At 35.0% G+C, this 13,557-nt stretch overlaps 1 protein-coding gene across 31 annotated transcripts in view; it reads right to left on the bottom strand.

Annotated features, from left to right (window-relative positions):
• The window catches only part of RBFOX1 (RNA binding fox-1 homolog 1), a 2,803,489-nt gene that overhangs the window by 28,547 nt on the left and 2,761,385 nt on the right, over nt 1-13,557 (bottom strand). For all 31 annotated transcript variants that reach the window (XM_043976864.1, XM_043976845.1, XM_043976850.1 and 28 more), the window contains one exon: nt 9,968-10,032. In XM_043976864.1, coding sequence (XP_043832799.1) covers nt 9,968-10,032 — 65 coding nt within the window. The remainder of the gene's footprint in view (nt 1-9,967; nt 10,033-13,557) is intronic.

The raw sequence follows: 13,557 nt of genomic DNA on the forward strand, positions 1-13,557 counted from the left end.
TTATTCATGCCATCCCTAGTACCTAAAACTGTACCTGGTATTCAGTAAGTACAATAAGTGCCTGAAGTATGGATGATAATAAGTTACTACAGGTCACATAGGAAAGTGTGGTATATCCACATTTGGGGAAATAAGGGTGGAAGATTAAACTCAGGGATTAGGAGACAAACTTGCCCTACTTCAAATTTGTTGGTAAAGGTAAAGCTTATTGTGGTTGGTTAGATTATTAAATTCTATTTATTAAAAGCTTGGAAGTCCAGAAAAGAGTAAAAATGCAACTTTTTTCTAGAATTAGAATGGAAGAATTCTAGGAAGAAATCTTGAAAACTATGATTCTGATATCCAGTTCTGACCCTTAGTAGTGTGTGTTTGTATGTGTGTATGCTTAAAATTTCCAAAGGTCTCCTTGTCCAATTCTTCTGCTCCCTAGCTCGTGTACTATTTAAATAAATTTATCTGTTAACAGTATGATGAAATATTTCAGGGAGAGTTTGAAAAATAATCTACAAATTAGATATTTTAATTAATTTTTTAAATGGCTAAAGAAACAAGTGTGTTAATAAAACAGAACAAATAATACATTCCAAAGAACAAGTATTATCTGCTCTCATGGGAATTGTAAAAAAAAAAAAAACTATATTGGCACTACTTAGCGGGGTTAGGTATTATGTGGGGACCCTAGCTATGTGAACAACCAGCAAGTCACTTAAACTTTCAGTTGCCTCAGGTAATTTTCTAAGACTATACATGTTATAGGCCAATGTATACACTTTTGGGGGCAGAGACTGTTTTGCCCTAGAACAATTCAATAAATGGTTGTTGAACTGACTGAGTATATAGAATTTCCATACCAGGAGTTCCTCACAGTAATAAAATCATTGATCACCGCTGCCCCCAAATAAAGAGGTAGAGGAGACATGCCAAAACTAAGGAATGCAAGAATCATATGACTCCAAAAAGGTTGGGAATTACTTGCTTAGACTTATCAAAGACATATTTCTTTTCAGCATTCAGAAAAATTTATACCAGTGTAGTAATGTTATATCCTATGTAATTACATTTCACCTTACCATTTCAGGCCTTATTCATTTTTGCCTAAAATATTCAAATAGTTGGGACAAAAGTATTTCTTTGACTTGAATATTAAGAAACTTGCTTCAACAATTTCAGTGTAAGCTCTCATGAAAAATATACCACATAGGCCTTTATTGTTACATGAATTTACTAGCCGATAAAACGCCCTAATTTCTAGTCCTTTCTGCTTTTTGATAGAATATGAAATGTCATGATTTTGATGAGTTTCTTAATTCCAAAGGAATCGATCATTATGATCCAAGCCATGGAGAATGCTATGAAAGGTCACTCATTTCTGCTCCAGTGTCCACATGCATGTGCTTTGTAATTATAGAGAAAAAAATTTGTGAGGCCAACATTCAAACAGAAATCAGCAAAACAAAAACAAAAACAAAATTGCCAGTATATGTGTGTACATCTTTCAAGGAAGTCTTATTCCAGGGGCTTTCCTGGTTTGAAGATGCTTGTGAGGCCTTAAAGACTAAACCAAAGTAGCACATGTTCCTGTAGGCCCTACTAAATTTGAAAGGCTTTACGTATGGACCTGGTGTCAGTCTTGGGTTTTTGTTATCTGAGAAACATTTTAGCTAAAGTGAAAAAATGCTTACCACCAATGAGGTTTGTTTATTTGTTGGTTTGGTTTTTTTGGGGGGGTGGGGGTGGGTTATAACCAGTCATGAAAACCAAGACATGGCAGCATGGTGATATGTGTCAGTAAAGTCTGTACCCATAATATTTTTTTAATGTAATGTGTTTGCATATTCATTTAATTGGGGAAAAAATAAGTTTGGATAAATATCTACAGAGTAGTAACTTATCTATAGGTGATCTACCTTTTTTATTTTGAGGGAAAATTGGAATTAAAATAAAATTCTCCCTGAAAAATAGAAATAATTCAACTTGCATATGGTGGCTTGTTACTTGACTAAAAAGTAAGCCATCAGAAATCCCTAGGAGCTTCATATATCTTTTTTATATTATCATATCCTCACAATGGTCTCTGAGCTACCATTCAGTTGTTCATTTCTTCCCTTTAATTCTGTTGAATTACTTCCCTCCATGTTCTTTACTTCGGATGTAACTAACTCATCTAAAATAGCCACATCTGACTGGCTCATTCCACAGAAATCTAGTCAGTCTGCCTTCCTCTAAACCTGTCTGCCTCATAGGATTCAGAATTATTACCTGCTTTCAAAGCCTTCATACCTGAAGGATTCTGTCTCAAAATACTTAGAAATATGCTTTGTTTGTTTATTTGTGGTCTATCAAATCAATTACCTGTCCAAAACATGTTGCATTATTAGGCTCTGATATGATTAAAGAATATATGGCTTGTCGTCACTGGCAAAATACTGCTCCAGTTGACTGTGACAGATTTGGTCCGTTGGGTTAGAATTTCTTCTAATATCTCCCCAACTCCATGTTGGCTCAATCTGTTTACTGAATTTTTGAAAGCCCTTTTAAATTACATATTCATCCAATAGAGCATAACCGTTGTTAAGAAATCATTCTAGATTATGGAGCAAATGTACAAATTAGTCTGTTCTTGAAACATGAACCCTAGTACTTTTTTTCATTTTTTTCAAAAGAAATATATATGGAAGAAACTCGGGAAACAAATTCACTGGAAATCCTAGAGGCTAAGGACTACTGAGTCTTTAATACACAAAAGTAAGACATTTTTAGAAAGGAACATAAAATATTTTCAGTATATTATTTGATTATACTTTTTATTTTTTCTTTCTGAGCCATTTAAATTCTTATTGTAGAATTTTAATTAGAAAACAGAATTTCATTGAGTAATTCTTATTTCTTTCCTCTTGTGAAATATTTTAGGTAACAGATACTAATTCTGAAGTTGAAAAACAAAAGGGGGAAGGGCTATGATTAGGTAAAAAAAGCCTACAACCCCTGTATTCATTTTCTACTTAGTGAAAATAGTTGCATAAATGGGAAGGACAACACAGGTCTCTACCCCTCTGAAGAAAAAATAAAGCATGAAAATCCACATTTGAGAAAACAGATTAATTGCAAGGAGATTATTCATGCTACAAAAATATTATTCACTTTACAAGAGGATTTTCTGTAAGGTTAATTTAAATAATGACTTTCCCTAAACTATGATTTGATTTACATTCAACTTTTTATAGCAACACATCTATCACCTTAAACAAGGTACCAATTATGGATAATATTTCCAGACAAGTAAGCATCTCAACAATATAATCTGATCTACGTCAATTTGCATGAATACCATAGTGTCCTCCCTCGAATTTAAAAGTCATCTTTTTTTGGACAGCTTAATTTTTAGCAAAATGTGTATCCAGATTAGAAAAGCAGGCATTCAAGGTCTTCCTTCAGTGCCTTAGAAGTTCGTTTTCATTACCCATATCCTAGAATATCTTCATTATTTGGGGAGCAAGGTGATCTAAGAAGCTAAACTGCATCCATCTTGAATCTACATCTGCAAAACAGAAAATAAAATCCTCTACTTTTCAACAACAAAATCTTAGTCTTCTAAGGGCTCTGTCATATAGATTACAAAGTAGTAAAAAGTTTTATTTTCCTCAACTTGGATAATTCTAAGTAGGAAACTTCTTCAACTGCACTAAAGGATGTCACTGAATATCTAATGAAATCTTCTACACGAATTGGCTTTACCTTCTATACTTCCAAAAGGGGAAATAAAGGAAACCAGATATGTAAATAGTCATTTAAACTTTGCTTGTTTATATTATTTTTATCGATGATCTAATGTGCCCTTGGACATGATAATCCATTCACCTATATGTTCAAACTGGAGCAGTGGCTTGAAACTTTCTGCTATGATGGTACTGCAAGTTGAAATAGAATTTTAACTTGCATGGTCCTGGATGTTGAATGACTATCACTGACCATAGCAAAAACTAACAACAAAATGGAAATGGAGGAGTAATCTTTGCCTGGCTAAAAAATGTTATAGACTAGAATCTAAGACAGCATTCCCTATCCTAAACTTCTGTGACTTTTTGTTTTGTTTTATTAATGCTTAGATTCATGGAATTCTTTGAAACCGAGCAGCTCAAAATCTTTCAAATGAAATCAAACTTTGGCCTGTTGTCCATAAGTCCTGTCAATCTTCCATTGTTTTCCCTCATGCTATGAAATTTTAATGTGATCTGGCTATAAATCAGACTCTAGATGGACTAGAATTTCTATTTAAGTATGGCAACCCCACTCGGTCATTTATAAAGAGTTGGAATATAAATTATTACCCTCCCTCTATTGGCTAATCAGAGTGAACCCCCTTTTGGACTAAAGTAATAGAACTTAGATATGAGCAGAACTATGTGGGAATACTTTTAACTTTTCATCCCAGGTCAAATGGTTAGGGGTTTTATTCAAATAAGAGAAGGCCCTAATGATAATGGAATTTTACTTCTTTATCTAAGCTGACTGGCTCATTCTCATTAACTTAATTTCACAGCTTGAATATTCTTTACTCTGCTGCATAGCATAAAAAGTATAGTCATTTAATGTTTAAAGTACAACAATTTCAAAAATTAATCTTTCCACAAAAATCTTAAATGGTAAATTAACTTTTCCATTGAAGATGCTATTATGTTTTATATGCTGTCAACCCCTAAATTTTTAGTATATATCATTTTATAAGGACCCCAAATGAAATGGGATATCATTTTAAATGAAATTATCAGGCTGTCTATTTTAACAACTGCATTTCTCTATTATTTATTCATGTCTAAAAGAAATATAAGCCTAGATTATATAAAAGAACAGTTAACATTAAAGGAAATCTACTCAAATCTCACCTATTTTTATGAGTTAAATTCTTGGCTTACGGAAGCCAAGTGGAATGTGTGCTTATTTGGGGTGTTTGTTTCTACCTGTCTTTTCTCCTACGAGGTCTAAAATCACATGTCTTGAGAGAGCAAAAGACCTGTTTGCTTAGGGCACATATTTTAGTGATCCAAAGATTAGAACTGATCCTTAGCAGAAATGCTGATTATCTAGAGCTCCAGCTACTTCTTAAAGTATTTTCCCCCCAAGAAAAGAATCTGCTTGATGGCAAATAGATTTGCCAGGCGATTCTCCTTTGCTTCCAAGACTTGTTTCAATTAAGTTCAATTAATAAGGAAATGGTAAAGGAGTCTTCAACTCAGCTACATATTACTAACTAAAGGTTAGCTTAGTCGTGACTATTCATAATAGATCTAATGAAAAAATAATCATTACTTAATAGCACCTCTTCTTGCAAGAGGTGATCAGCTAGACACACACACACACACAAACGTGTGTGTGTGTGTGTGTGTGTGTGTGTGTGTGTGTATTTGGAAGCATATCTGTAAGTTTTAAAGAAGAAGGTAGTGGGATACTCAAGGTTTCAGTATTTACTTGGAGTTCTGCTATGCTGCCAAGGAGCCTATACAAATAATTCAGTTAATCTCTATTTCACATGGGGTTAGTTATAACAGGCCTAAGGAAGACCAGTGATATGTGCTAAAAGTTATTTGGTATGGAGTAATGGATTATGTGTTTATGACGTTTTAAGAGAAGTATAGCATACATTTTAAGCAAAAAAACAAAAACAAACAAAAAAATTAGCTTGTGGATACTCTAAGGTCCCAACCAACTCAATGATTCTCTATTAATGGAACATATTTATCATTACTTCTTGGAGAAAACTAACATAACCTACATTTTTCTAGGGATGAGGCCATGTATATATCATGCTTTAAATGTGATATGTCCATATATGGGGAGAGATTTCATTATAAATATTATTGTGATCTCACACAGGGCAAGTATAAAGTCTGTTTGCCTCCCAGTTAAGAAAACGTGTATTTGGAAAGCATGTACACATCATATACATTTACCCAGATATTGCTGGCAAAATTCATTATGCAGGAAACTTTTTTCTTTGCTCAAATACGCAACAACAATCAAGTCATAAAACACAGAACCAATAGCCAATCAATAAAAAATAAGCCTGCCTTTGGGCTTAATTCAAGCAAGCCATTCATTGAGCTAATGTGATGGACCTGTCAAACCCAGTACAGCATTACAGACATTCTAGCAACATCAAGTGAACATGCAATGACAAAATGACAATACACCCCTTCGCCATGCTTTTGATTGGCTGTCTCACAAAAATCTAATTTGATAGTGTTGCCAGTTTTCCTTATATCACACTTGAAATACATAAGAAGGTACTGTTTGCTTGGATGAGACTGAATACTTATCAAATGCTTCTTATATTCCAAGGAAAAGATGTTTTTATATGTCCCTTAAGTTCTTCAACAAACCCTAAAATTTTATTATGCCAACCTGTCTCTATTATATGTTAATCTCTACCCAAACAGGACATCTTCATTCTTGCAGACAAATTCTCGAAGCCATTAAGAATGCCCAAGGTCAACATCATGTGATCTTTTAACTAAAGACTATTGCAGAGAATCTGTGAGGTCCTTGTCTCAAGAGCCTTTTGAATAGTTTCAAGAAAATTGTAGTTCAATTTCTTCAAAGGCCCAGAATCTTTAATTTGATGAGGACTTTGTGCTGATAAAAGATAAAATTTTGCCACTCTGGGAAACGATAATCTTCAGCACAGATCTCTTCCTCTCAAGAAGTCACAGAGAGTGATGTATGATTACAGGGTAAATGCCAGAGTTAATTTGTTAATAGTTCACATGATGGCAGGTTTCTGTCTTTATTCTACTGCTAACCAGTAGATATTATCAAAGCCTTCTTCATTCCTGCACCTCTCTCATGTTAAGACTTCTTGTTTCTTTAGAATTTTCTCTCCCACCCCCATTGAGTCTCTTCTCTCTTAGATGCTTCTCATTACTGATGTCCTGATGTTTTGCTGGACAATGGTGCCATTATACAGGGCATCCCAAAAGTTTTAGTGTGAGTTTGAGCTTTAATAGACTTTTAGGACACCTTGTATAACTAGACTGGGAGAAAATTATAGAGTAGATGTTGCTGAATAACTTTATGTGCTGAATCTAAATTCATGAATTATTTTATTAATCTCACATTCTCCCCAAAACACATATATCTTGTCTAAATAGGCTTCCCTTTCCGTATTCCCTTACTAAGGTTAGCCTATCACAAAATGTACCCTTGCAATTTGTCATACATACATACACTTTACAAACCACACCATAAATAGCATTTTAAGAATGATCTTTTCATGTAAATTTAGGGTACCATCCATTGCATTTGCCTTGATGTTATATTTACATGTGCTGTATTATGTTAAAAAAATAAGTTAAATCGGGATTTATATTCAGTATCAAAAGCAATCCGACCAAATGTGCAAGACCTACTATTATTGCAACATCAAAAAAGGACTGTTACAGAGATAAGAGAATATTCCAGTATTTTTTCTGAACTAAAACTGCTGCACTAAAGTAGGAATTACATATTCAAGTTTTACCAATCTAAAATTGAGGGCATTGCCCAGTGATATATATGGGCAATAAAAAAATCTAAACCAAATAAGAAACTATTTTACTTTACACATAAATTCACAAATTTCTGTCCTTTATAAAACTTCAATGAAAACTTTAATTTGTAGGAGGTAAATGCAGTTTGAGGCATCTGAATTGTGAAATAACTCCATAAAAGAAAAACATTACATTATTTATTTTTAAATGTTTAAGAAGCTGTCATAGAAGAAAGCAATTAAATTATAGATTTATAGTTAACCTCATTCAACTGGGAGGGGAGATAAGGTCAAGTATACACTTATTCTAAGAACATGGATAAAAACTCACAGAAATAAATACATTGAAAAGTCTTATAATTATACAGAAGGCTGAAATTATTGTCATTATAATTACACACAATGTGAGTGTCTGAGAATTTAGCATATTAGATATATTGTCATAATGTAATTTAGGGGTTTGGTGCATTACTAATGATTGATAACATGTGAATTTTCTATGTGCAAACTGTAATCTCACTGAAACTTTGCATTTATAGAGCTATCTTAAATTAGTCAATTTCACCATTATCTTAATTAGTCTTGTTGACCCTGTCTGTCTTTTCATCCAGCAACAAAAAATAGTGAAGACAGAAGCATATATAAAATTTGACATTTTACCTTTCGTGAATGATTGGTTTTTGGCTTTATTCATTTATAACTGCATCCTGACAACTGTCTGGTTTCTTTGGAGGTTTCCTATAATCTTGAAAACTTTCTTTTCGGGGGGGGGGGGGTGGTGGGGGGGGGAGAAGAAGGGGAAAAAGCCCAAACCAACAACACTCTATGCTCCAAGAGATAGTGAGATCTGAACTGTAGCTGCCTGAATGGCCTTTTTCAAAAATGAGTTTGTTTTTGTGATTGCTAAAATAGAGCTTTTAAGGATCAGGAATTTATCTGGCTTTATAAGATCACACAAGAATACTGTAGCTGCAACATGCTAACAGACCTTTGTGAAAATGGAATGAAAATTACTGATTAAGCACGCCACTGTTAACCTTATGGAGTAACTGAGAGACAACAGGCCAGGCGTATAAAGCAGTGCCTGCTGCTGATGTTACTGGTTCAGGAGTCATATAAAGTAACTTGCTTACCTGTCTGATAGATACAGCATGCCTCAGCCACACATGCAATTTTTTATTTATTCATGAAACATTGTTTAATTTAAAAAAAGTCATTACCAGAAGAAGCACTCTTTATGGCAACTAAGCATGCAGAGCATTTTTAACATTCACAATGTGTCCTCAGAAAATGAAATCGACGAATTGCATTTGATTGAAATACAGTTTTCCAGGGGACCTGTTGTTATGGCAATGGATACCAAAATTACTACTGACTTCCTACTTATGGCACTGACTCTTCTGACCCTAAATTAACTCCTGAATCTCAATACTCCCCCTCTCTCCCTCCCTCCTTCCCTTTCTTCTTCTCCCTCCCTTTCTCATCCTCCTCTCCTGCACCTCTCTCTTTCCCTTCCTCTGTCTTTGTCTCTCTCCCCTCTTTTCTCTCCTCCTCTTTTGTACCGCTCTTCCTCTGTCTATCTGTCTCTCTCTGTGTCTCTGTCTCTGTCTCTCTCTCTCTTACACACACACACACACACACACACACACACACACACACACCTCTTCTCCCCCCTCCCCCATCTCTTGCTGCTGTGTTTTCCCACCACTGGTAACTTCAGGTAAATTCTGACACTTTCTTGCTCTGAATAAAGTCTGGCCAAGGCCAAAAAGAGTCCATTTTCTTTTGATTGCTACATATGTCACCTCTCCACACTTCACAGCCCATCCCTCTCCCTACCCCTACCTCTTGTTTGACTCCTAAATTTAAAATAGATAGTGAAGGAAATCTTTGTCCTGATGCAAAAGGGGCAAGACTTGAAAGGTAGGTAACTGCCTGAACAACTGTCTTCCACTTTCTGCCTTGGAGTTAGATGAATAACTATTAATATTAATCCTTGTTTATGTGACCTTTGACAAGACATTTAACTTTTCTGGGCCTAAGTTTCCTCATTAGTAAAATGAAGAGGTCAGACAAAATGACACTGATCTTAAAGGTGCCTTCCAACTTTTGAGTCTAGGAATCCATAAAATGATGTTGTTGGTGGACGATAAGTTAATGTGTGTGTGTGTTATGTACTTGTGTGTTTGTATGTGGAGAGATCTGGAGAGTATGTTAAGGGGCACAGACCATCTCTGCCTTAATGAGTTAGGACAGAGACCTAGAATTTATCTGTCTAAAACATTCATACTTCTCTTATAGCTCTATAATAACCATTATCCATACAATTGAACTTGCTGTGTTTTCTCTATCATTCATGCAACTTCACCAAGATCAAGGTATAATATCCTTGCCCATCAAATTCATATATGCACAAGTCCTTATCAATAATAAGAGAGGACTTACCTGTCACTGTAGGCAGCCGCAGTGGCGGTGGCTGGTTGGGCATACCGGTAGGCAGCATAACCACCCTAAAAAAAAACCAACCAAAACACCCAAGTTTGACTTGAGGAAAGCAAAACAATCAAAAGCATGATTAGCTGACAGACACTGAAGCAATGCTCGAAGGACTGTTACACAAATACTATGATTCTAACTATAAGGTTAATTTAAACTAAATACAAAGAAAGGTATGAGTAATAAACCACACTGGACAGTTAAATAGTTTAGTACCAACCCCATATGCATGTGAAGGTTTAAACTTTAAATCTATCTACAGGAATATTGTTTGGAAGCAAATTTTCTACTGAGCTTTCATGTACATATTTTGTATGGACATGAATTACCCTTACATGTGAATACTAATACTGTTTAGTCAACATTTCTCAACATTCAGTATGGAGAGATTTTTTAATTAATATTTTCAGCCAATGAGAAGTCACACACCATGACATATCACTATGATTCAGCCAGTGTATTTGTTTTATGTTGAAAACGTGATAAAGTCTTCTAATTTGTAAATAAAATCATTATTGTGAAGGAATGTGAAAATAATTAACATTCACTTGTATGTAACAGTAATTGCAGCTGTTCAATTAAGCAAAGAGGACAAGTGAATATACATATTTGAAAGGAACTGTGTGCAGTGATGCATTGATTTATCAAACTGTGAAAACAGCATAGCTTATTGCTCAATAGACCATGGTGATACATAAACCATTTCTAAATGATCTTAGCACAATTAATAAATGGGACCTACTCTCCACAGATAACCTAAAGACCAATCAGATTCTGAGCATAATTCATCATCCCATAATTCTCTGGAATTGTGGGCTTCACCCCACACCTAACAAATATGACTCACTGCTGGAATGATATACCTTTCCCTACCAGTATCTGATGGCCATCCATTAGCCAGGCCCTACCCACAGCACTTAGATCAGAAGGGCTCGAATACTAAGTCTGGACAGGAGAGTTCAAAGCAGGAGGTGTTCAGTGGGTACTGCTTCTGACTCTCAATTGCTGTTCCAAGTCAGGGATAGATTACACATGTAATCTATGGGGCGGGGAGGAAGATGGGAGCTGTTCTAAGTCAAATCCTGCCATTACTTTAGAGTATGTTAGTTCAGCTTTGTTGGGAACCAAATTCTAAACTATAGAGTATAATGGTGATTTCCATGCACTGACACCACCTTTGCAGTTCCTCAGAGCCGAACCACGTTAATCTTCAAATTTCATGAGAAATTATTTCTTTTTTTCAAGCAACTTTCCCTTCTTTCTCTTACCCAAAGCTTTCTATTTGGGTAAATTTATACTTGTTTTGTTTTGGTTTTGTCTGATAATAGATATACCAAATACTTGGCTATCTTGAAAAAAGTCACTTTTCTGGCACATCTTTCAAATTTTCCCATTCAGTTATTTTGATAGGGGACCACTGGTACTTTGGAACAAAGATACCTGCAGTACAAAAAGGGAGGTTAAGAGAAAAGTTCCAAGAGACCACTGTGTAACTAAAATAATTTGCTTTCCAATCAGGGTTCAGTAACTAGAATAAAATTGGTTGATAATTGATTAGTTTGTTCCAGGTCTAGAACAAATATCATAGAAACAAAGCACTTCTCATATTGATTAAAAAAGGTCAAAATCTCTGCCAAATGTCATTTATAGGATAAGGATAAAGAGATCTAGGTTAAGATTTAAAGCTCTTTATCCTATTTCCCAGGGTCTCGGTTTTTACATTGTACAAGCAAGGACCAAGTACACAAGCAAATGTTTTGAAAGTCAGGTTAGGCCAAGAATTGACTAGTAGATTTCTAGGATGCATTACCAATGAGATACATTTGAGGATGTGAGCTTCTAAAATATATTTTTGGTAAAACTCTTCCACCAATACTCTCCTGTCTCAGAAATCATGATTCAGTGAGGATGATAGCCCAGTAAAGATGTTTATGGTCCCATATCTCTCTAATAACACTTAGAATCTATGTGTCCCTTCCTCCTAAGCTGGAAGGGATATGAGTCAATAACAATGACAAAGATGGGAGTAGCAGAAACTAATATCTTAAAAATGTCTGAAAATAGACCACATGCTCTATGTTGGCATGTTCAGACTATACACAACATCTAAGCCATAGTATTTTTGGCCCTTCTGTCCAATGAATATAGTCCTTTGATCATTTTTAATGGAGTCCTTCATCTAGGAATATTTTATGGATGTGGTCATGCTAGGAGGAGCTATTTCTGGCTCTTTATAAGATAGAACGAGGAACTGAATCCTGTGTTTCTTAGACTATTCAAAAAATCTCTCACTCATGTGTCAAGGCAACAATTTATAAAACTCCTCAAGAGACAATGGGTCTAAAATAGGACAAATATATTTTGATCTTGACCATAAGTCTAGCTGATAACTGAAACATGTAATAAAGGAGAAAAAAAAAAGATTAAGTGGCTAGGAATCTTGATGCCTGCATTTTGAGAATTTTTTTTCCTTGAATTTTTTTCTATGAAATTCCTATTAAGAGCATGACATATTTGTGCATTAACTCAGTGTACATGTGCACATACTGTAAAATGATCAAAAAATTACAAATTACTTTAATTTGCTTCTCTAACAGGTGACTCTAATCAGTTTTATTGCCTCATATTTTGTAGCTCACTGAGCATAACTAGAGCTCTTTCAAGGTTCCATAGAACTGTCTAGCAAGGAGAGTTCCTAACTACCCAGAAGCCAGGCTCTTTTAACATAGAATTGGTTCCTCAAAATAAATGACATCCTTTGACAATTGTGCCTGGGTTTGGGGTGTGTGTGTGTGTTTTGGCTATTATCACAACACGGGAAAACAACAGAATGCAGAATGCAGAGTTTAATTTTGTACTGTTGCTTATAACATTTGTTTCTCAGATAATGTGAAGGAAATCCAAAGTCCTATGTAAACAGAAATTTAGCTATTTGAAAGTGATATAGTATGAAATCCTATACACAAACACCAAAAGTCAAGTTCCTCTATTTCTCTTTGGAATAACTGATAGCTATAGTAATATTACTGAGAGCCCATTTGGAAAGTTAGTTTCACAATAGAGTCAATTGGTATCAAACTCAGAGAGAAATGGTTTCCAGCAGGCCACATACTGACTCAGAAAATCACCAATTAACATTAGCTTTGTTGTATTGTGGTTTTATTTATTGTTAAACATGTCCCAATTTCATTTTAATCTGGGTACAGTGGTCCTCAGCCTCTTGCTGCCTTCAGGTGCAAATCTAACACTTTTGCTCTGGTGCCTTGGCTAAGTAATGTGAATTATCTGGGTTATCTAGGGTGAGGCAAAGTATGTTCCATAGATAGCTGTCAGGTCCTAAGAACTATAGCAGAGTTCAGTAGAGGCATTCTGTATTAAAAATTCAGTTGGGCTTCATTTTGCACATTAGGGGCCTTAGGGATAATGTGCTCCTTTATGTGGCTCAAATTGCTATAAATCAATTTATATTCTAAATGTGCTAGGGAGATCTTACCATTTAAAAGTACTCTTAAGCGAATCCTTTTATGAAGTAAAATATA

This window comes from Dromiciops gliroides, chromosome 1 (genome assembly GCF_019393635.1).
Source record: "Dromiciops gliroides isolate mDroGli1 chromosome 1, mDroGli1.pri, whole genome shotgun sequence".
NCBI lineage: Eukaryota > Metazoa > Chordata > Mammalia > Microbiotheria > Microbiotheriidae > Dromiciops > Dromiciops gliroides.